At 49.5% G+C, this 24,800-nt stretch overlaps 1 protein-coding gene across 1 annotated transcript in view; it reads left to right on the top strand.

Annotated features, from left to right (window-relative positions):
- Positions 1-24,800, top strand: part of TMEM108 (transmembrane protein 108) — a 429,003-nt gene that overhangs the window by 400,230 nt on the left and 3,973 nt on the right. Inside the window, exons 4-5 of the mRNA XM_052642188.1 lie at positions 13,125-14,552; positions 23,534-23,688. Of these exons, the coding sequence (XP_052498148.1) occupies positions 13,125-14,552; positions 23,534-23,688 (1,583 nt within the window). The remainder of the gene's footprint in view (positions 1-13,124; positions 14,553-23,533; positions 23,689-24,800) is intronic.

Below are 24,800 nucleotides of genomic sequence, written 5' to 3'. Positions count from 1 at the left end.
TGTGCAGGCTTTTCTCTAGTTGCGGTGAGCCAGGGCTACTCTTTGCTGCAGTATTCAGGCTTCTCATTGCAATATGTTACAGAGCACGGGCTCTAGAGCACAGGCTTAGTAGTCGTGGTGCACAGACCTAGCTGCTCTGCGGCATATAGAATCTTCCTGGACCAGGGATCGAACCCATGTCCCCTGCGTTGGCTGATGGATTCTTGTCCACTGCACCATCTGGGAAGTCCCAGGGTAGTTTTGAACTTAACAGAAAAATTGCAGAGTAAAGCAGAGAGATTCTATATAGCCTGCAGCCAGTTCCCACTGTAATCAGTGTCTTACAATACTGGTGTACATCTATCACAATTAATGTGTCAGTATTGATACATTATTATTAACTGAAGTCCAAACTTTTACTCACATCTCCTTCATTTTCCCCCAGTGTCCTTCTTCTGTTCCAGGAACCCAGCCAGGATTCCACATTGCATTTAGTTGTCGTGTCTCCTTACACACCATTCAGCTGTGAGTTTCTCAGACTTTCCTTATTTTTGATGACCTTGGTGAGGAGTACTGGTCAGATATTTTGTGGCATGACCCTCATTTGGGATTCTCAGATCTTTTGCTTATCATTAGACCTGGGATATAGGGGAAAGGAGAGCTACAAAGGTAAAGTGCTGTCTTCATATCCAGGGTGCATATTATCAGCATGACCTTGATCGCCTGGCTGAGGTAGTGTCTGTCAGGTTCTCTACTGTAAAGCATGGAACATTTTTATGAGTCTTTTGCTTTTAGTTTAGGAGAGTACAAAGCAGTCTGGACTGATGCATTTGTGTTCTTTGCCATGATGTCAGCGAGATGTTTCCTGAATATTAACGATCCTGTTATTTTATTAGAAACTGAGCTGACCTTTTCATTCCTCTAATTTTGACTCCTGTTGTTTGGAGAAAGTCTTTGAGAAAACATCTTTGATGTGTAGGTTTGTTCCCCTGTCACAGATGACTCTCTTCCCTTCCACAATGACAGCTCCTTAAAGCAAATGGTCATGTATGTCTTCAATATGTAGGCACCATATAGACATACATATATATACTCTTTGAACTCATATCTTCAATGTGTGGTCATCTTATGGTAGCCTCCACCTCATTCCATCGTGCCCTGGTCCACAAAGTACCTGGATGCCAGGAACTTCATGCCCCTGTTAGTACACGTTTGTTCCTCCCTTTCTCTGATGTTAAGTTGAAGTGTTAGTCACTCAGCCGTGTCTGACTCTGCGACCCCATGGACTGTAGCCTGTCAGGCTCCTCTGTCCACGAATTCTCTAGGCAAGAATACTGGAGTGGGTAGCCATTCCCCTCTCTGGGGGTGGGAATTGTGACTATAGATTAGAGAAATCATGATGCTGAAGAAGGAGCCCAGAAGTGAGCTACTTCCCTCTCCTTGCATCTGGGCAGGAGACAAAAGTAGGGGACCCAAGACAAGATCAGCCTGTTAAGCCCCAGCACTTAAAACCCCTGATGTTTAAATCCAGGGTTTTTTTTTAATGAAAGAACTTTAATTTCACTTCTACCAAGATAGTATTCAAGTTACTATGACTGCCTAACAAACTGCCTCAAAACTTCAACATTAATCATTCATTTTGCACATAAATCTAGTCTCTACTTGTCTCTACTCCACCTGGACTCAGCTGGGGTGGCCCACATAGGGTTAAGGATGGCTCACTGCCCTGGCTGGCAGTTGGTGCTGACTTCAAGCTGGGACTGAAGGCCAGGGCCTCAGCCCCTTTCCAGATGGGCCACTTCATGGACTGCCCAAGCTTCCTCACAGCATGGTGGCTGACTTCTGAGAGGAATACCCAAGAATAAGGACTCGGAGGAAGCAGTACCATCTCTTATGACCTGGCCTCAGAAGTCATGTAGCATCACATCAGCCATAGTCACAAACCCACCCAGATTCCAGGGGATGGAACAGACTTCACCTTTCGGTAGGAGTGCTGAAGTCACATTTAGGAAGAGTAGGTTGGTTGGGGTGTGTTACAGTGGTTATTTTTGGAAAATAAAAGCTGGTAGTGATTGATTAGAAGAGTTTTCTTTTTTCTCAGTTTTATTTCAATATAATTGACATATAACATTGTGTTACATCATAATGATTTGATCTGTGAATATATTGTGGAATGATTACTGCAATAAGTTTAGTTAACATCAATCACCCCACATAGTTACAAGTTTTTTATATGATGAGAACTTTTAAGATTCAGTCTCTTGAAAGAGAAAGTGAGTGATAGTGCATAATTTTTTTTACATGATGAGAATATTTATGAAATGCACACATGTAACATTTATGAAAATGCACACATGTAAAGTGACTTATAATCCCCCTCAACAGAAAACTGAATTAAAGATTTACTGAACATGGCCCCGCCCATCAGAACAAGACCAGTTTTCCCATCAGTCAGACTCTCCCATCAGGAAGCTTCCATAAGCCTCATCCTTATCCATCAGAGAGCAGACAGAATGAAAACTACAATCACAGAAAACTAACCGAACTGATCACATGGACCACAGCCTTGTCTAACTCGGTGAAACTATGAGCCATGCCATGTAGGGCCACCCAAGACGGACGGGTGATGGCAGAGAGTTCTGACAAAACATGGTTCACTGGAGAAGGGAATGGCAATCCGCTTCAGTATTCTTGTCTTGAGAACCCTATGAACAGTATGAAAAGGCAAAAAGGTATGACACTGAAAGATGAACTTTCTAGGTCGGTAGGTGCCCAATAGGCTACTGGAGAAGAGTGGAGAAATAACTCCAGAAAGAATGAAGAGACAGAGCCAAAGCAATAACAACCCCCAGTGTAGATGTGACAGGTGGTGTAAGTAAAGTCCAAAGCTGTAAAGAACAATATTGCATAGGAACCTGGAATGTTAGCTCCGTGAATCAAGGCAAATTGGAAGTGGTCAAACAGGAGACAGAAAGAGTGAACATTGACATTTTAGGAATCAGTGAACTAGAATGGACTGGAATAGGTAAATTTAACTCAGATGACCATTACATCTACTACCTGGGCAAGAATCCCTTAGAAGAAGTGGAGTAGCCATCACAGTCAACAAGAGAGTCCAAAATGTTGTACTTGGATGAAATCTCAAAAACGACAGAATGATCTCTGTTCATTTCCAAGGCAAACCATTCAATATCAGAGTAATCCATATCTATGCCCCGACCAGTAATGCTGAGGAAGCTGAAGCTGAATGGTTCGTGAAGACCTAATGACCTTCTAGAACTAACACCCAAAAAAGATGTCCTCTTCCTTATAGGGGACTGGAATGCAAAAGTAGGAAGTCAAGAGGTACCTGGAGTGACAGGCAAATTTGGCCTCGGAGAACAAAATGAAGCAGGTCAAAGTGAACAGAGTTTCGCCAAGGGAATGCACTGGTCATAGCAAACACCTTCTTCCAACAACACAAGAGAACACTCTACACATGGACATCACCAGATGGTCAATACCGAAATCAGATTGATTATATTCTTTGCAGCCAAAGATGGAGAAGCTCTATACAGACAGCAAAAACAAATCCAGAAGCTGACTGTGGCTCAGATCATGAACTCCTTATTGCAAAATTCAGACTTAAATTGAAGAAAGTAGGGAAAACCACTACACCATTCAGGTATGACCTAAATCAAATCTCTTATGATTTTACAGTGGAAGTGACAGATAGATTCAAGGGATTAAATCTGATAGAGAGAGTGCCTGAAGAACTAGGACAGAGGTTTGTGACATTGTACAGGAGGCAGTGATCAAGACCATCCTCAAGAAAAAGAAATGCAAAAAGTCAAAATGGTTGTCTGAGGAGGCCTTACAAATAGCTGTGAAAAGAAGAGAAGCTAAAGGTAAGGGAGAAAAGGAAAGATATACCCATTTGAATTCAGAGTTCCAAATAATAGCAAAAAAAAGACAAGAAAGCCTTCCTCAGTGATCAGTGCAAAGAAATAGAGGAAACAATAGAATGGGAAACACTAGAGATCTCTTCAAGAAAATTACAGATACCAAGGGAATATTTCATGCAAAGATGGGCACAGTAAAGGACAGAAATGGTATGCACCTAACAGAAGCAGAAGATATAAAGAAGAGGTGGCAAGAATATATAGAAGAACTATACAAAAAAAGATCTTCATGACCCAGATAACCACGATGGTATGATCACTCACCTAGAGCCAGACATCCTGGAATGTGAAGTCAAGTGTGCTTTATGCAACATCACTATGAACAAAGCTAGTGGAGGTGATAGAATTCCAGTTGAGTTATTTCAAATCCTAAAAGATGATACTCTGAAAGTGCACTCAATATGCCAGCAAATTTGGAAAACTCAGCAGTGGCAACAGGACTGGAAAAGGTTAGTTTTCATTCCAATCCCAAAGAAAGGCAATGCCAAAGAATGTACAAACTACCACACAATTGCACTCATCTCACACGCTAGCAAAGAAAAATGCCCAAAGTTCTCCAAGCCAGGCTTCAACAGTACCTTCAACTGAACCAAGAAATTCCAGATGTTAAAGCTGGATTTAGAAAAGGCAGAGGTACCAGACATCAAATTGCCAACATCTTGGATCATCGAAAAAGCAAGAAAGTTCCAGAACAAATCTTATTTCGCTTTATTGACTACAACAAAGTTTTTGACTGTGTGTATCACAACAAACTGGAAAATTCTTAAAGAGATGGGAATACCAGACCACCTGACCTGCCTCCTGAGAAATCTGTAGGCAGGTCAAGAAGCAGCAGTTAGAACCGGACATGGAACAACAGACTCGTTCCAAATCGGGAAAGGAGTACGTTAAGGCTGTTTATTGTCACCCTGCTTATTTAACCTCTATGCAGAGTACATCATGTGAAATGCCAGGTTGGATGAAGCACAAGCTGGAATCAAGATTGCCAGGAGAAATATCAATAACCTCAGATATGCAGATGACACAAACCTTATGGCAGAAAGTGAAGAGGAACTAAGGAGCCTCTTGATAAAAGTGAAAAAGAAGAGCGTAAAAGCTGGCTTAAAGCTCAACATTCAGAAAACTAAGATCATAGCATCCAGTTCCATCACTTCATGGCAAATAGATGATGAAACAATGGAAACAGTGAAAGAGTTTATTGTTTTGGACTCCAAAATCACTGTTGATGGTTACTGCAGCGAAGAAATTAAAAGATACTTGCTCCTTGGAAGAAAAGCTGTATCCAACCTAGGCAGCATATTAAAAAGTAGAGACATTACTTTATCAACAAAGGTCCATCTAGTCAAAGCTATGGTTTTTCCCATAGTCATGTATGGATGTGAGAATTGGACTATAAAGAAAACTGAGGGCTGAAGAATTGATGCTTTTGAACTGTGGTGTTGAAGAAGACTCATGAGAGTCTCTTGGACTGCATGGAGATCCAACCAGTCAATCCTAAAAGAAGGAAGTCCTGAATATTCATTGGAAGGACTGATGCTGAAGCTGAAACTCCAATACTTTGGCCAACTAGTGCAAAGAACTGACTTATTGGGAAAGACCGTGATGCTGGGAAAGACTGAAGGCATGAGAAGAAGGGGACAACAGAGGATGAGATGGTCAAATGGCATCACTGATGCAATGGACATGAGTTTGAGCAATCTCCGGAAGTTGGTGATGAACAGGAAGCCTGGCATGCTGCAGTCCACGGGGTCATAAAGAGTCGGACACGGCTGAGTGACTGAACTGTACTGAACATTTAAGATTTACTCTCTTAACAAGTTGCAAATGTACAATAAGTACTGTAGCCCACCAGCCTCCTCTGTCTGTGAGATTTTCCAGGAAAGAATACTGGAGTGGGTAGCCATTCCCTCTCCAGGGATTATGAACTATAGATAATATGCTATACATTATATCCAAAATTATTTATTATAACTGGAATTTTGCCTACCTTCCCCCATTTCCCCTGTGCTCTGTTCCCCACGTATGGTAACCACCAATGTGTTCTGTATTTCTGTGAGTTTGATTTTTATTTTATTATAATTTTATTTAGTTATTTATTTTTGGCTGTGCTGGGTCTGCATTGCTGTATAGGCTTTTCCCTAGTTTGTGGTGAGCAGGGGCTACTCTCTAGTTGCAATGCATGGGCCTCAGTAGTTGCGGAGCATGGGCTCAGTAATTATGGTTCCCAGGCTCTAGAGCATAGGCTCAACAGTTGTAGCACACAGGCTTAGCTGCATATGGGATTTTCCTGGACCAGGGACCAAACCTGTGTCACCTGCTTTGGCAGGCAGTTCTTCACCACGGAGCCACCAGGGAAGCCCTGATTTTTATTTTAGATTCCACACATAAGTGAGATCATATGGTACTGGTCTTTCTCTGTCTGGCTTATTTCGGTTAGCGTAATGCCCTCAAGGTCCATCCATGTTGTTGCAAATAGCAGCATTTACTTCTTTTTGTGGCTGAGTAACCTTCTGTGTGTGTGTGTGTGTGTGTGTGTGTGTGTGTGTAATACCACACTTCCTTTATCCATTCATCCATTAGTAGACACTGTGCTTGTTTCCATGTCTTGGCTATTTACATAATAGTGAACTTGGAGGTGCAAATATCTCTTCAAGATAGTGATTTTTGTTCCCTTCAGTCATGTACTCAGAAGTGGAATTGCTAGATAATATATTAGTTCTATGTTAATATTTTGAGAAAACTCCATCCTATTTCCCATGTTGGCTCTAACCAGTTTCCATTCCCACCAACAGTCCACAATGATTCCCTTTTTTCCGCATCCTCACAACACTTGTTATCTCTTATCCTTTTGATTATAGTCATTCTAATGGGTGTGAAGAGATATTTGTTTGTTTTTTTATTGTGATTTTGATTTGCGTTTCTCTGATGATTAGAGATGCTGAGTGCCTTTTCACATACCTGTTGGCCATCTGAATGTCTTCTTTGGGAAAACATCTATTCAGACCCTCCAAGCATCTTTTTAATTGGATTATTTGGAGTTTTTTGCTAATTGAGCTGTATGAGTTCTTATATTTTGGATATTTAGGAGAGTTTCTTATTCTTCAGCAAACATTTGTTGTGGCTAAGGTACTGGGCTAGATATGGGGAAATATCATTGGTGCAGACACAGTCTCTGCACTCTGGCAGCTTAGAGTTCAGACAGTGGGCGTTTGAAACAGGACACTGGGCATTTCCATTTAGAGAGATGGGGGTTGGATCAAGGATAGGAATGGTGGTTACAGCACACAGGAGGGGCTTCTAACAATGGCTTCAAGACCCAAGAGGAAGGAGTTCTAGTTGGAAAATGCTTGTCCCCAAACGAACTGAGTGACTAAGGCAGAGAAGCAAAAGCTGAAGATAAAAGGTGGTGTGGTTGCCAAGTGTTTCTGCTTGGGGGGAAATTTTTGTTTTGTAGCTATGGTCATCATAGCCCCTACTATTGTTATATCATTGCCTGTCTTCATAAAGCATAGGACATTTTCCTGGATCAAAACTTTCTCAGTACCTAGGGTCTCGAGCAGCCAGGATCAGAGAACCTGTGTTTAAATCCTGACACTGCTACACGATGGTCATTTTTACTTCAGATGAATGACTTAACTGTTTATTACCATGGAGATGATAGGAGCTCTCACGTTTGTCATTCTTCCTTTTTTCCTGCTACCAGGAGAGGAGCTTGTGTGTGTGTGTGCTCACATGTGAGTACACATGTTTTTGATAGAAAGCTGTGATCTGTCAGCTTCAGAGTTGCAGCACCAAGTGAATTCATGCTAGCTGGAGGCCATAGGAGTGTCTGGGTCACTCAGGCCCATCTCATGGGGTTTGCTTGCTCACATGTGTTCTAGAGATTGTACTCTGAGCAATAATTCTCAGTGGAGTCATGGATCTGATCAGTGCAACTGTTGAATCAGTGATCCCCAGACATTTCTGGAACCCACCAGGTGATGGCCTCAGGTGTCTCTCAGAACTAAGCAAAACCCTCTGTGCTTTAAGTTCTGTGACCTGAAGCATGTCACCAGCAAGACTTGATCGGGAACATTTGGAAAGTGTCTGCCTGAGAAGGGAGTAGCAGCAAAGATACACACTCCCAAACTCCTTTTTGTCTTTATGGAAAAAAAAAAAAATCTGCCTTTCATAAAGAAGCCCAAGGTCACAGGCATGAGTACCTCTTCAGAGCAGTCACCCAGCTCATCCTAAAGTCAGTGATGCGCATTTATTTCTGAGCATGGACAGAAACCATGCTCTTAGGAATGACAAGCTTTTTGATCTTTAAAACAAAAGGATTTTGTTTTTAAAAGAAGTCCAGAGGATAGAGCACTAGAATACCAGACCCACAGTAATGTGAAGAGAGCCCTGTGGGCTGCTGTGTCATAGTACGTGGCCCAGAGTGAGGATTCCACTTCACTGGGGCTCAGCCTTCTCATCTGTCAGTGAAGGAGTTAGATACCAGGGAGCCCTAGCGCCCCTTCCAATTAAAAGACAATTGCCCTGAAATGAGAAGAGCCTGTTTCCTGGCAAGATAGTATGTTATTGCCCATGTAGAAAACAGACTTCATGATGGTCAAACTTGGTGAGCATGGATTCTCTTTTTTTGTTGTTGAAACATCAGATGCAGAAGCTAAATTGCAAAATAAAGTCAACTGACTTTCTTGTTAAAAACCTAAATGTTAATACAGAGCCCTGAAATGGAGCTAGAAGGAAACAAATAGGAGGAAAGAAAAGTCAAACAATCAGTAATAGAAAATCAACTCCCAAAAGATTTTGAATCATTGCTTTTGAATATGCAGAGCGGAAAGGTGAGTGAACATGGTTGAGCGTGCGGACGTCGGGGCCAGGCTGCCACGTTCAAATCACAGCTCACTATCCCAGGCTGTGTGGAAGGAGGCAGCTTCCTGTGCCTCTCTGTGCTGCTTCTCGTTGGCTGCAATGGGGAGCCAATGATACTACCTGCCTCATCAGGTTGTTATGAAGATTAAATGTGTCAGGAACAGGCTCAGCCCTTCAAATGGCACGTGGCATGCAGGAAGCACTCAGCACAGATTAGTCGTTTCTCTCTTCACCAATTCCCTCCTTGCCTTTACCGGATGCAAATATCATGCCCAATATGGGCTGTCGGCAGCCAACCAAATAAACAGAAGGAGGAAGGCCTTTCCTTCCTTTGGGTCCTGGGATCACTGGGCACTGGAATTGCAGGTAGGAGGAGGCGTTCCTGCCACATCTGAGCACCCATCAATCTTTGGCTCCCACCCCCTACACTTGTCCTTATTCTGGCATCCTTTAAAAATCGGTTCTACATCTAAAACACATCAAGTAGGATTTTAGTTATAGTCTTGCCTACATATTTGGAATTAGAGCCGGCAAAGTCTATTATGCAAATCTATGCAAATTATATTCAAAGAGGCAGTAGCCCCAGATTGTGGGGAGGGGAGTGAGCAGGCCAGCACAAAGGGCCTGGAGTGGAAATTTGCATCTGTTAAGGGAACCCTGGGTTGAAGGCCTTGAGCAGTAATTGTGACAGTATAAGCCTTTGCGTTCAGTTCAGTGCTTAACCTTTTGTGCCAAAGAGGAGAGGCGATTTCCATAGTGAAGATGACAGTGGATGTTGAAGGAGGCATTTGGGCATTGTGGTGCTGTAGCAGTTTTATGATACAAATGAAAACTTGCTTTGAAATGATGGCTGTAATCCAGGCCGTGTCCCGACCAGCTGTGTTCTTGGACAAGTCACTTAACTCCTTCCATTGCCCCTTCTGTGAAATGAGGGGACTGAACTAAGTTGTTTCGAGTGCCCTTCTCACTGTGACAGCTAAATGTCATCCTCTAGGTGAAAACTCTGTGCACCCAGGATGGCAGTATCCATTCATTGTACCAAAGCTTTCAAGTCTGAAGAAAAAAGGGCCCTAACAGTCCTCCTAGAGTGAAAATACCTTCAGGGGATGCTGGCAACTAGAAAGAGCTGCAGCAAGGGCACACATGTTTACTTCCCCTGAAAGTCTTTCAGGAAGGAGAACTCCAGTCAGTTGTATACTTCCCACCTGGGAGGATTTTAGCCCCAGGGATGTTCATGGTGGGAAAGTCAAGGGATTTCTTTCCATGAGTATTTTGAAGACCAGGGTGCATTAAGCCCTCTGCCTCTAGAGGCTGCAGCAGATCCCCCTGGAGGCTGAGCTTCCCCTCTCCTACCTCTGGCCTGTCCCTGGGGTCCCTAGGGGCCTCTCTAAAAACTCTGGGCTGCCCTTGATGCTGCTGCTGGAAGGCAACAGTGTCCTTGTCCTTGGTCAGGGGCCTCAGGTTGTTTGGAGCACATCTGTGCTCCACCCTAGGAATCCTCTGGGCCCTTAATTTTAACTCCAGCTGTTGTGGCAGCCACCAGCTGGGTACAGGTGTGAGCAGATAGGCCCTGCCCAGAGCCTCGCTGACTCACTCAGGTGGGCCTTGTGGAACAGCGAGGAGGTGGGTGAGCAGCACTGGCGGTTGGAAGGGGAGCTGCTGGCAAGAGGTGCTCAGCTCCTCAGAGACCCCCAGCAGATTTGAGCTGCACCCTGATCAGTTCACAGCCTACCCTAGGATTGACTTTCCCTGTTTCACTCATCTCAGGCCCCCACGGCTGTCCCCTAGGGCCACTTCCCAAAATAAACTCCCTGCACACAAGCCCCAGTCTCCACTTCTCATTTTTTAGGAATCTCTAAGGTAAGACATGGGTATCAGTCTGTTGGGTCTGCCACACAAGGTATCACCGGCCAGGGGGTTAAACCACAGGAAGTCATCACCTCACAGTTTTGGAGGCTGGAACCCCAAGATCTAGGTGCCAGCGGGGTTGGAGTAGTCTGACTCCTTTCTTCTTGGCTTGCAGGCAGCTGGCCTCTCACTGCCTGTCGTGTGCGGGCATTCTTTGCATCTGTGTCCTGGGCTCATTTTCTTATAAGAACACCCTTCAGATTGGGTTAGGACCTACCCCATCAGCTTCATTTTGCCTTAATCAGCTCTTCAAAGGCCCTAACACACAGTTCCACCCTGAGATGCTAGCACTAGGGTGTCACATATGGCTTTGAGGGGAATGTGTTCAACACATTCAACACATTGAACCAGGGTGCTCGTGAGCCAACAGAGGCTTATTAGAGAATGTCCCTTAAAACCTCAGCAGTCACGACCACCAGCTCTAGGAATAGATTGTCCCTGTGGTGCTAAACTGCCAGAGAGGGGCTACAGTAACCCTGAGCACATGGTTCTTTCTGTAGCTGCAACTTCCTGTCCTCTTCTCCTGCCTCGTATGTGCTGGGTGACCAGGAACTCTGCATTTTGGATATGGCCGGGTGTCACATACTTCTCTCCGGAGGGGCTTTGAACACATTACTTAATCTCCCTCAGCCTCAACTTCCTGCCCCATCAGGTGGTTAAACTGAGGGTTCAATCAAGCATGAGAGGGCCAGAGTGATGCTCAGTAGCCAGATTTTAGGATTGACCCAGATAAGGAGAAAACACTGTTGGTGTATGGGCTAAACTATGAATGAAAATGTGGAGAAATTCTGTCGTTTAAGGAGAATTGTTGGTCCTGGAGATGTGACTGCTATAGTCTCTACTCCATCTGCCGTCCCTCAGCCTCCCCCACCCACTAAGCTAGACGTGCAGGGTGAGGGAGCACTGACCCACCCCATCCCCTCCCCTAAGTTGCAGGAGGCCTCAGTAGTGACCCTGAACCTTGCTTTGAAGCCATGTTAGGAGGTCTCCCCCTGTTTCCAGAAACTCACCAGAGCCCCTGTCTTCCCCTACCAGCCTTGCTGACCACCCCAGGTTCCCCAGAATCACCACCAGGGCCCCTGCTTTGACCATTCATCCTGCTGGAATCTGTGGGGGAGGGAGGCTCCGAAAGGGTGACCAGTCAGAGGCCCACCTCTACCTGGGCTGGTCTGTGCGGCTAGCAGCAGTGAAGGAAGGGTATGAGAGTGACTGAGCAGGGGGCTCCTGTGAACGGGGGAGGTCTCAGGTCAGAATCAGACCGTAGAGGTCTGTCAAGCCCTCCCTGGTGGTAGGAAGCAGCTCTTCCTAGCCCGTGGATTGTACAGGGTGGCCTGTCTTCACGTTTATAATCCGAATAGATCCTACATGTCACATTGATCTGAGGTATTATTCTTAAAGATGGGCACATGCTGTTGTGATTAATAAAATCCACACATCTTTAGAAGAGTTTTTAAGTGTATAGGTTTTTGTCCTTGTGCATTTTTCTCAGTGAACAAAAGCACACACACTCACCATCATGCAAAGTCCATAGCTTTCTGTCAATGCTCAGAAGGGCTCCTCCTACTCTGGAAGGCCAGGCACCACCAGTGGTCTTCCAGAGTTCAGCCTCATGAGCACATAGGACAAGCAATTAACATAAAAACCAAACAACCAGCTGGTGTTTATGCACCGCACCTTCTCTTGCAGGCTCTGTGCTAAGTGTTTTACAGGCAGCAGATCCAGTCACCCTCTGAATCCTGTCTGCTTCTGCCTATTGGTCACCAAAGGCACCGAGATGTCTCTGCCTTGTTTTAGGATTGTTTGTGGATTTATATGACCTCACCCGGGCCCTGTTCATTTTTGTGTCTCCAGGGTCAAGGAGCGGGTAGACCCTCCTTAACTCTTTGGTGGGTGGGCGTGAACAAGCAGAGGTCTGTCATTTGTACCTGTGTCTAGTTCATAAATGGAGGAGTCTGAAAAGGCGTGGGTGCTGGTCAGCTCTGCCCACCCAAGCCCTGCTCAGTGACTCAGGGCGGCTCACACAGAGCTGCTGGCTTCCTTGTGGTCACACTTTGGACGGCTCACTGGTGCAGAAGGCCAGCAGGCACTCGGGGGCCACAAGTCTTCCTCCACGCCCCTCCCCCAGCCCGTCTGAGCATCTGCCGTTGGGCGGAGGGCAGAGGCATTTCAGAGGCCCTTGGGAAGGGACAGGCCTGGCTGGTTTAGCTGTCTCTGGTTCCCCTGTGGTTCGGTTCTCTCTGGGAGGGGTGCTGGGTGGGACCAACCTGATAGATACCCCCGGTCGCCATGGTCCTGTGTGGGATGAGCGGGGGCCTCAGGGATCCTCCCACCGTTTCCCTTGAGTTCCCAGGTGCTTCAGGTTCATGGGCAAGGAAGGCACAGGGCTGAGCTGCTCCCGGGCATTTCACCTCTGCTCTCTGTCTCCCTCTCAAGGCTTCCTCCTGACCTTGGCGCTGACTGAAGCACTGGTATTTGCTGCCCAGGAACCATCTCCCAGGGAATCTCTTCAAGTCTCCCCCTCAGGCACCATCCCAGGCACCATGGTGACAGCTTCCCTCGGTTCCACCAGACACTCCTCCGTGGTGGCCACCCCTGCCTCCGTGGTGACCCCGACCCCTCATCCTGATGGACCCTCCTCACAGGCCGCAGCTCCCATGGCAACGACAACCCCCCATCTAGATGGACACCCTCCCACAAACACCATCTCCACCATCATGGCGACGGCATCCACCCCCCATTCTGAAGGGCCCCTGTCCACAGGGCCACTTCCTGCTGCCATGGCAACCACATCCCCCCGTTCAGAGGGCCGCTTCCCTGGCGAGACTGCACCCACCATCCTGCTGACAAAGCCAGGAGAAGCCACCAGCCGTCCCCCCACATCCCCCTCCAGAGCTACCACACGCCGGCCCCCCAGGCCCCCTGGCTCTTCCCGAAAGGGAGCCGGCAGTGCACCACGCCCTGGCCCCGCTGCACCCAGTGGTCATGCCGGCAGGAAGGAAAGCCAGCGGGGAAGAAACCAGAGCTCCACACATCTGGGGCAGAAGCGGCCCCTGGGGAAAATCTTTCAGATTTACAAAGGCAACTTCACAGGGTCTGTGGAGCCTGACCCCTCCACCTTCACTCCCAGGAACCCGCTCTGGGGTTTCTCCTCCTCTCCACAGCCCCAGACAGTGGCCGCAACCTCGGCGCCCAGCAGGACCTCGTGGGTACCACCCGCCACGCCCCTAGTGCCTGTAGAGGACAAGCCCAGCCTTAGCAGGGCAGACCAGGGGGGTGGTTCCACCTTCACCAGCCAAGGAGGGGAGCCAGACGCCACAGCAGCCTCAGGCACCCCTGCCAGTCAACAGCCAGTGCCTTCTCAGCGCCCCCTTGGTGACCCGCAGGACGGCCCCCGCCACAGTGACTCCTGGCTTACTGTCACCCCCGGCACCAGCAGACCTCCATCTACCAACTCTGGGGTCTTCACAGACACCACGGGGCCCATCCAGCCTGCCTTTGATGCCAGTGTCTCAGTCCCTTCCGAGGGGCTTCCTCAGGGAACATCCTCAGCCCCGCAGGCCCCAGCCCACCCAACAGGGGCTTCAGAAAGCACTGTTTCCCAAGCCGAGGAGAAAGCTGTGGCTACCCCCACACCCACCATGATGGGCAGGGTGCCCAGTCCCCTCTCCACAGTGGTGTCCACAGCCACAGGAAACTTCCTCAACCGTTTGGTCCCCGCCGGGACCTGGAAGCCTGGAACAGCAGGGAACATTTCCCATGTGGCCGAAGGGGACAAACCCCAGCACAGAGCCACCATCTGCCTGAGCAAGATGGACATCGCCTGGGTGATCCTCGCCATCAGCGTGCCCATCTCCTCCTGCTGTAAGTGCCTCACACACTCCCTTCTTCCCTGGCCTGCCACCACGGCAGCGTGCCCATCCCCACAATTCCTTTGCCCCACACTTGGGCAGTCCCCACCAAGTGGGCTGCAGAGTTCCCAGAACCCCAGGAGAGAAGGCAGCAGAACAAGAATCCCAGGTTATCCCACTCCTGGTCCCAAGCTCATCAGGCCGTGGCTCAGATGCCCACTGATCATAAAGGCACAACTCCTAGGAGCTGGGAGTCAAGTCCAACTCTGCATTTTGCAGAAAGAAACACCAGGCTGGGGAGGGGATATGGTTTCCCCAGGACCCCAGAGCTCATGAGAGGCAGGGTTAGAATGTGGGCTCAGAGCACCCATCTTCCAGCCCAGAGCTCATATCATGACACTACCCCGCCTGCTCTCATCTCTCACCACGTAACACCAACACCCCACAAGGTGAGAGCTGGTGCTTCCAAACCGACAGCCTCCAAGTAGCAGAGCCCTTGGAGCCTTCCTCCCCACCTCTCTTCCATCACCCTTACTGCTGTTCTCTTCTCCTCCTCCTGTCTTCCCTCAAGAAAGACGAAAAGATGAAGTTTTGATTTTGCAGGAAGTTCTATTAGCCTTGACAAAAACAGTTCTTATAACTAAATTGAGGCTTACAAGTTACATGTGAATTTAGCTATTTTGTGGTTCCTCCCCATTTTGCTTGTCCATGAGTGGTGTGAAGTGGTACTTTGTGGACCTTGTCATTGCCTTTGCTCCCACTGGGTACATGGGGAAGGGCTCCCCTAGACCACAGCAATAGCGGGCCACCAGCGCCCCCTTGCTGCCACCATCACTTCTGTATTGAAAACTCGGGGCTTCTTTCAGAGAAGGCAATGGCAACCCACTCCAGTACTCTTGCCTGGAAAATCCCATGGACAGAGGAGCCTGGTAGGCTGTGGTCCATGGGGTCGCTAAGAGTCGGGCACGACTGAGCGACTTCACTTTCACTTTTCACTTTCATGCATTGGAGATGGAAATGGCAACCCACTCCAGTATTCTTGCCTGGAGAATCCCAGGGACAGAGGAGCCTAGTGGGCTGCCATCTATGGGGTTGCACAGAGTCGGACACGACTGAAGCAGCTTAGCAACAGCAGCAGCAGCAGCAGGGGCTTCTTTCTCCCTTTTTCAGTGCAGTGAAAGTGTTAGTTGCTGTCTTGTCTGACTCTTTGCAACCCCCTGGACTATAGCTCACCAGGCTCCTCTGTCCAAGGAATTCTCCAGGCAAGAATACTGGAGTGGGTAGCCATTTCCTTTCTCCAGGGATCTTCCCAACCCAGGATTGAACCCAGGTCTCCTGCACTGCAGGCAGATTCTTTACTGGCTGAGCCACTGGGGAAGCCCTGTTCCTCCCTGACGTCTCCACAAAGAACCTGATGCAGTCACTCGGGACCCACGGCTGCCTCCATGTCTCCCCCCTGCACCTGATCTCAATTCTGAAGAGTTCTTCTGATGGCCTCACAGGAATCCCTACCGTGCCTACCCTCCCCCCGGCCCCACCCCACACACAGACTCCATCCAGGTGCCCCCTCAGTCTTTTCAGGGGTGAGAAACCCCTGTGCTCCCCACTTAGCCCCTTTCTCCTGTTAGCTGTTTCCAGCTCTCCTGGGGGCCTTGTAATTTCCCTGTTGTAAGTTACACTCTTTGGTTCTAACCTCTGCCCTCTGAAACCACACAAAACAAGTCCATCCACCAACCCCTGAGATACATGAAACCGCTCTCAAGGGCAGGCTTTGCTTTTCCAAGCTGTCGTCCCTGTCCCTTTGAGTCTCTTCATGGGGCCACCTGGCCCTGGTCCTGCCCCTATATACCCCTCCAGTGGCCTCAGTTCATGCCTGCTCCCAGAAGAAGCACGGCACTGCCCGTGCCCGGCTGAGGCAGAGGAGCGTGCGTGGCAGTTCCTCTCTTCGGACGCTTCAGTCACATCCAGGCAACCTGCTCTGGCATCAGGTCCTCATGCCACACCATGGGCTCAGCCTGATCTCAAGGGGAACGAAGCCCCAGAAACTTTCTCAGAGGAGGCCATGCGGCCAGGTCTCCCAGCCTGCCTTCATGTTACGGGTCAAGCAAACATCAGCACAGGAGGTGTGTGCCTTTAACATTAAGCTGATGTCTGCTTGGCATTGTATTCTGACAACATCCTTTTTAATCTGGAGTCTGGATTCCTTCCAGGAGCTGCCTCTCCCAGCTCCCTGTCTCCTTCTAGTTGATAAGCAAAGCAAACTTTCCATGTTGGGGAAAGTCCAGTCTGCTCAAGACCCAGCGCGGGAAAAGTGAAAATGTTTACAGGTTGCATATTTCATTCTTTCCTTAAGCAGATTTATTGTCACTTATGGGTGCACACAGATATTCTTAAAGCTGTGATTGCCCACTTCTAAAACAGAAGAATGATAATGAGAAAATGTAGCACTATTAGCCAATAAATTATTAATAATGCTCATATTTGAGAAGTAACCACATTAGAGACAGCTTTCTAATTTTCCATTCTTTCCATGTGTCTAGAGGCTCTAGTTTACAAAGGGAATTCCTACTATTTTTAATCATTCATCCTTAAAACAGACTAGCTAGAGCAATAAAATAAAAAGACAAAGCAGATACACCATACAGGTAAAAAGGAGTATGTCACCAAGTGAAGTGACTTGCCCAGGGTCCCAGTCACACCTGAGCCACCCCAGACCTGGTGGCATGATCCATTTGACTCAACAGCATCTCCCAAGTGCTCAGTGTGCCAAGCACTGTTTCAAGCACGAGGGACCCAGAAATGTGTGACACAGCTTCCCCCACCCAGCTGCCGGAGCCCTTTCCCTACCTGCACTCCCACAGCCCACACCCACCTGGGTTTGCAGGTCTAAGAAGATGTCTCCAGCCCTTCTGCTATATATGGGTTTGAAATTAGATCAAATTTTACTGCAAAGCAGAAAACCCATGGGCTGCCTAAACCATGTGTAATAACATCAGCCAAGACAGAAGCGAGGACAAGCCTGGAACTGCACCGCGAGAATGCTTCTGGCACTGACAGGAGCCTTCAGCCGCTGGGCGAGAGCATATTACTTCAGAAAGGAAGATTTCCCCTGGGACCCACAGCCCCTGCTTCCTTTGGTGTCTGTCTTGCACTTCCACCATCCTCAGGCCAAGCCCTCACTCAGCAGGGTTCCAGCCTGGCTGCCTCTGTCCTGTGGGACCATTGCTGGCCGTGTGAAGGTCCTGATGAGAGGGGCACTGAGAAAGAAGATGCTTGTCCAGCTTTAAAATGCTGTGCTGTTTGAAAGCTCATAGCCTGGCCAGGTCTAGGGGCCCCACAGTCAGACCTTCTCAGCAGCAACATTTATCCTAAAGCACACTCTCCAGCCCTCAAAGAAGAGTTTCCTCTTTGGCTAGTTTGCCAGATATTTCAGGCAATCTGCATTTGTAACAAAGTACATGCATAGATTGTCTCATCTGGCTTTTCTGAGTAGTCCGGGCCCTGGTCCAGCTTTTCTGGGGCTGCCTGGGCAGGCCAGCAAGTCCCCGGTTTCTGGTGGAAGCAGAAGGTGATTGTAGCAAGTCTCAGGTCTGTTCAAGAGGGGCTGTCACCAATCGCACCTGCTTTTCAGATCATGAGCCCTTTTCTAGCAGCTGGAAGGATGTATGTTGTGCCAGGTCTGAGAAATGCTTTGTCTCCTGAGCCACACTGGGAACAGCCACACTCAGTTTCAGATGTGCTGAGAACTGAAACTGATTGGATCCAGGCCACATTTGGTCAGGGTCTGGGAGCTGGGTAGCTCCTGAGATGGTCTCTGCTGCCACCATCAGGACGCACAGCCCACCACCTCCTGCTGGAAGCCTCTGGGTCTGGTGCTGAAGTGGCCCCTGCTCTTGGCTATCAGTGCTCTGGGTTTCCATCAGGAGGTCGGTTGTGTGGCTCTGTCAGTCTCTCTGGCCTGGCCTGCACGTACCACATTCATTGTCGAGAATGTCTTCATCCAGGCTCCCTGGAAGAGATGGAAGTTACATGGGGCAAAAGCAGGAAACAAGGCCAGTTACAGATATTTTTCAGCATCAATCCAAGTTGAGCCATCCAAAGCAGAGCAGCCTCTCCCTGACCCAGGACTCGTGAGAGTTCATATGCACATTACCCGGGACAGGCTGGCCTCCTTCCAGGCGTACAGAAATCCCACTGGAGCAGCAGAGAGAATGCGTCCTTATGCCAGGTGGCTTGTGGCTATATTACCAGTTGTTCTGCGAATGTTACTCAAATCCGTGTGTGTCTGGGTACCTTTACTCACAGACCCCAGTGACTTTGTAGTTATTTTAAAAAAGAAAGAAAGAAACCTGGGTCAGAAGACTCTTTCCAGTTAAAAGAATAGATTAGGATGGGAAGTAAGTGTGACCAGGTTTGTCTCCTTGGGGTTTATGAACCAACTGAAGGAGGTGGGGCAGCCTTTGAACAAGGCAGGCTTACCCCGGGGTGTTCCGAGGCTGGACTAGAGTGTCCTGGCCGCACTCACAGCTCTTCCTTGTGCTTCCCAACCAGCACCCCCTGCAGGAACCTTCTGGAGCCTCTTCAGGCACATCTCCATCCACCAGGCCAGAAAGTCAATGAGCCCCCAAACCTGCTTTCCCCGTCACCTGGTCCAGCCCAGCCTCCTTCCACACCTTGAGGCCTCCCTTGACCTCCCCCAACCTCCGGAGTGAGGAAATAATTGTCCACAGATGGGCTGGCACCACTCAGGTAATCCTTTCCTCCAGGGTTTCTGGTTTCTAATCTACCTAGTGAGGGGCCAAACTGAGACAGAGCTCCCTGCCCTCTCTCATTGCCTAACTTTAAACTCGTGTGAATAGCCTGAGAGGGACCCTGCTGTAACAGGAAGCCTTGACTTGGGAACCAGACACACCTGGATGTAAACCCAGCTCTCCCACTAGTTGCCCCTGGGACTTGGACAGGTTAACCCTTGGGCCACTGTTTTCTCACCTGCAAAAATAGGACTAATGTCCACTGTTAGTTCAAGGCCTTCAGGAGGCAGATACCAAAACAGAATTAGGCCTGCAAGAGATTTATTGGGCAAACACCTTTGAATTATTGATATAAAGGACGAAGAAGGAGGTGGAGGGCTGGGAAGGAAAAGGCTGGGATGGCCAACCTGAGGAAGATTCCACGAGGTGAGGGGAGTCCTCAGACCATTAGAGGAATTTCCTGTCCCACGGGAACAGACCTGCTCCATCAGTAATGGCTGGGAGCAGCCTAGGAAGGGTGGCCTCAGCACACCTGTGGTGGTGGGTCAGGGGGGCGGAGGCAGGGGCGGTCCCTTGGCTGCCCCGTGCAGCAGAAGAGCTGCTCAGGCGCTTGCGGGGCTGCAGCTGCTGCTCCAAAGCCTTGTCAGGGACAGCAGATGCATCTGAAGTCCTATCACAGCATCTACCATGGGGAGGTGCCCAATGAGGACACAGTCAGAGGGAGATGATAGAGAGCACCCTCCCTCAGGGTCCTGTAGGCTTTCGTGTCCATTTCCCATCGTATAGCAGGTCCCAGCCCTGAAATGAGGCCCCTTCCAGAAACATTAGCACAGTACCCAGGCTCCATCTTCACGTCAGCAACACTCCTCCTTCCTGTCACACGTCCAACAAGCTGTGGCTGATTCCCTACTGATGTGCTGGAGAAGCTGGGAGAACTTGGCTTCACTCTCATTTCAGTTTCAAAACTAGAGGAAATAAGGATCCTACTGACCTCCTCGAGGGTCTCGACAGCGTTTCCTTTTGGAGAAACAGAGCAGTTGAAGCTTTCAGTGACATGGGAGAGGGCGCGGCTCACACCCGAGTGTGCAGAGTTGTGTGGTTTAGAAGTTTAGGCAACTTCAGTTGCCTCTTCTGTGAATGGGAAGAGTGCCAGCACCTTCCTCAGGCAGCCATATTGTGAGTTAAATCAGACGGTAGAGCACCTGGGAATAAAATAGAGACTCCATAAATCTGATTGAACTTTTCTTTCTGAGATGAAAGCTCAGACCCCAAAATAATGAAAGTACTAACCTAACCCTTGGCCTTGAACCACGCAACAGTCGTGCAGCCCAATTTTTCCTTCAGGGTCTCCCTTTAAGGATGATGATGTGAGAACAAGAAGGAAACTCGTATTAGTGAAGCACCTATTGTGTGTCAGGCAGTGCTCTCAGCATTCGGCATTCGTGATCCTTACAACCCTACCGGGTCTGTAGTGATCAGCATGATGAAGTGACGCCTAGTGTGATACACAGCCGAGTCAGACTTGAACTCAGGTCTTTTGGACTCTTAAGCCTATGCTCTTCCTGTAGCCAGGCTGGCTTCTGGTGTGTAAGTGAACTGGTGTTTGAGAGGCACCAAGAACTCCCCGATAGATGTATAATCAGGCTGGGAGTGCTAACAACATGGGAGGAGGAGAAGGTGAGGAACAGAACTCCCCATTCCGACCCCCAGCCCTTCCCACAGGGCAGGACCCTGGTCGTGCGTCCTAACCATGCCCAGGCCCTGGAGCAGGGGCAGTGTGGGCTCAGAGGGCACTGGCCCGGGATCCAGAGGACCTGGATTCTGCAACCTGCACACACCTAGGTTAGCGGGCGGGGGTGGGGTGGGGTGGGAGGGAGTGGTTCATGCAGCCTTGCCCTCACCCTATGGCTTGGGTTTCCCCAACTTGAATTCCCCTGGGCTGCTTCACCTTTCCAGCCCCAGGAGTAGGGTGAAAATGACAGTGAAGAATAAAAATTCCAGAATAGAGAAGGGACCAGGGCCTTACCCCAGCCTTGCCACTTGCTGTGACCTGTGGCAAGCTGGGTTCCGCATCAGAGTCTTCTCCTCTATAAAACAGGCAGGTGTGCCCTAAATTAGCAGACTTTCAGGCTGACTCTGCAGCCTCCCTCCTCACCCCTTCTTCCTTCAACCAGCTGAAGAAAGGGCTCTTTGGAAGGAAGGGAGGAAACCCACAAAGCTTGAAAGAATCTCTACCAGCCAGTCTAAAATGTCTTTGAGCTCAAGTATTCAGAAACTGGCTTTCTATTTTTAAAACTTTTTTGAAAGGACCTGGAAGAATGGTAAGAAAAGTAGAAGTCTTTTTGATCAAAGCAGATTGGATGGAATGGAAACTTGCCCAATCTCTTGATCTTGCCTGGAAGCCTTTTCAGGTAGAGATGCCAGCAAGGCCAGCAGCAGGAAAGAGCTACAGAATTCCTCAGTCAGCCTGCACGGTTCTGGGCTCTGGGCCCTGAAGTCTCAGCCCGTGTGGATGCCAACTTTTGCAGTTCCCCCACACCCTGGCAGGCACAGGCCCCCAAAACCACCAAGCCTGCTGGCCGCTGTGGGCAGAGATGGGCCTCCACTGCCCCCTGGTGGCCACTGCCACCACAGTACCAGCCTCTATGGACAGCTCAGCCTGCCCTCCACCCCCCAGCACAGATGATGGGCACCACCAGGATGTTGAGTGCAACCATGCCTACTCCTGATCCAGAGTTTCAGCCACCCCATGGGCTCTGGGAATGGCTAGCCTGGGCAGGAGGTGCCCAGTCTTCATTGACTGGCTTCTCCCCAAGATGGCTCCTGTCTCCCTGGGGCATTGCATCCCTGTTCCCCTGTAAGACCCAGGACAGGCCACACCACCTCTCTGACCTTGGAAGCCTTCCCTGTCAGCATGTCCAAGCCACTCTGTTCACACATGGTTCAGCAGCAGCCTCCAAACATGCTCCTTCCTCCCGTGCCCCCAAGAGTCCAAGACTGAACAAACAGCGTGGCACGTCGAGCTGTGTGGAGGCGGCATCAGACCTCTCTGTGCAGCGAGGTTTCCATGTCAGCATTTGGCTTGTCTTTGTGAGGCAGAACCACGGATGGTTGAGAGCATGGACTTTGGAGGCATCTGGATTTGCTCTTGGGCAAAGTCACTTCACCTCTCTAAGTCTCCATTCCTGCCTGTAAAATAGTGACCCTCATAGTACTGACCTCATGGAGTTACATGGAGGATTAAATGAATTCATGTTTCTAGAGTACTGGAGCCCTACATACATGCTATAGGACTGTTAGCAGCTATTTGTTTTTGATGATGGTGGTGGTAATGAGACCGGAGCAACAGTTTTATCAGGGCCCAAGACCTCTGCCTAGAGATTTTGCTCTGAGCCTCTGCCCTCTGTGGAAGTCAAGGCTCATTTGTAAGGTTCCCTGGGCTCTGCTCATCTCTATGCCACACTCCCACTTCGGGAACACTCCTCCTCAGTCCTGAGGTACAGCTTGGCACATACGTGACATTTCCTGCAGCTGAGCTCTGGGGCGCCCCCCACCCCCACCCCCACCCCCTGCAGTAAGAGCACAAGGCCTTTACTTGGAGCAAACTCCCTGGCACTGCAACATGACCAGGTATCCGAAATTCCATCCAAACCTCCTGCCCCTCCTGCCCCTGCCTCACCTCCCACCTCACTCTCTCCCACACCAACCGCACTCCAGCCATGCTGCTATTTCCTCACATACATGCAGCTTGTCCCCACCTCAGGACCCTTGAACGTGCTGTTCCCTCCACTTGGGACACACTGCCCCTGTTCCACCCATGGCCAGCTCCTTCCCCATGTGCCAGCCTCAGCCATAAAGTCACTGCTCAGGGAAGCTTTTCACGATGGAACCCCTCCCACAGCTCCCCTCGGCTGTCTCCCTCACTTCCCCGTGTTTCCTTTTTTCTGAACAGTTATCTTCCTATACTGTCTAACCCCTGTGAACCCTCCATACACAAGCAAGGAGGGAAGCTTAGGAAAGCAGGGTGGTCCTGTCTTTTTCTTCTCTCCCCCGTCCCCAGCACCTGGCACAAAGCAGATGCTCCACGTTTATAGATATTCGTTGAGCTAATGAACAAGCGAATCAGTGAGCGGGGCAAGTGGCTGGATGTGTGACTTTCACGGTCCCACCTGGCCTCCCTCCCTCCGCGATGCTGGCCCCGCTTGCCGCCCCTCCTTCTCTCTAACGGGGACTCTCTCTGCAGCGGTCCTGCTGACTGTGTGCTGCCTGCGGAGGAAGAAGAAGCCGGCCAACCCCGAGAACAGTCTGAGCTACTGGAACAACGCCATCACCATGGACTACTTCAGCAAGCATGCCGTGGAGCTTCCCAGGGAGATCCAGTCCCTGGAAACCTCTGAGGTAATGAGCCCCAAACCAAGGGCTGCCCCCGGGAGGACTGCCACTGGGAGAGGAGCATCTGCTCGCCTCTACAGCCTCCTCCTGGTGGCACGAACGTGCAGGGTCCTGAGCTGCTGGGCCCCGCCCCAGCCCTGCCAAAAGGGCATCTGCTTGGCGAGGCACGTTTCTTGGGACTTTGGGTTTCTGGGAACAGGCCAACAACTGTTCATTGAGGACAGTTTGGTGGCAGGTGTTCAGGGGACTGTGAAGGTGGGAGCTTGCTCGGAAGGGGTCCAGGCTCCGAGATGTGGTTAAGGTACTGGACCTTGGCATCATTCAGATAATACGGGGAGAGTAGGATACGAGGGGGATATGGGGAGAGTTAGAGGCTGTGAAACCCACGGAGAAGAGCCTTGCAGAGCAAGTGCTGGCAGAGTGAATGAGTGCAGGAAACCCCAGCCCGGCCAGTGAGGGAGCTGGGCTTTGAACCCCATGTCCTGACTACAGAGATCACTGCTCTCTCCACTCTCACAGAAGGGTGGGGCAGGGGCCAGGGTACCCCAGGAGAGGTAGATGGATTAGGCACGGCCTTGGATGAAGTTGGATGGGGTTTGTGCATTAGTCTTGGACAGCGGAGAGTCAATGAAAGTTAAGCTTTTTGTGACCTAGTTGTAGAAAGATTGTGCTGATGATCATCATCAGTGAATGGATGAGAAGGAAAGAATGGATGGTTTACTGGATGGCTGAATGGATGTGAGGACAGAAAGACAGATGAGAAATAAGTAAGGGATGCTGTTCAGATGGTCCGGGAGAAGGGTGGTGGTCAGCTAAGTAAAGGTGGGCGTGGGGCTGAGCATGCTTCTGGTGGAACAGTCCCCTCCCCTCCTGCAGACCCATCCCCCCAGCATCCAGGTGAGCTTTTATAGACATGCCTGTGATCACATCACAGCTGTGCTCAAAACTCTTCCGTAGCTTCCCATTGCTGGTAAGTCGAAGTTCAAAGTCTTTTCAGGGAGGGCCTGTGAGGTAAACCTGTCCCCACCCAACCCTCCAGCCTCATGTCATGCCCTCTCCCTCATCTGCGAAGCTCAGATGACTTTGGATTTCTTTTCACTTCATTATGGCACCAAGTT

This window comes from Budorcas taxicolor, chromosome 1, assembly GCF_023091745.1.
Source record: "Budorcas taxicolor isolate Tak-1 chromosome 1, Takin1.1, whole genome shotgun sequence".
NCBI classification, from domain to species: domain Eukaryota; kingdom Metazoa; phylum Chordata; class Mammalia; order Artiodactyla; family Bovidae; genus Budorcas; species Budorcas taxicolor.
This window is presented reverse-complemented; position numbering and strand designations above follow the sequence as displayed.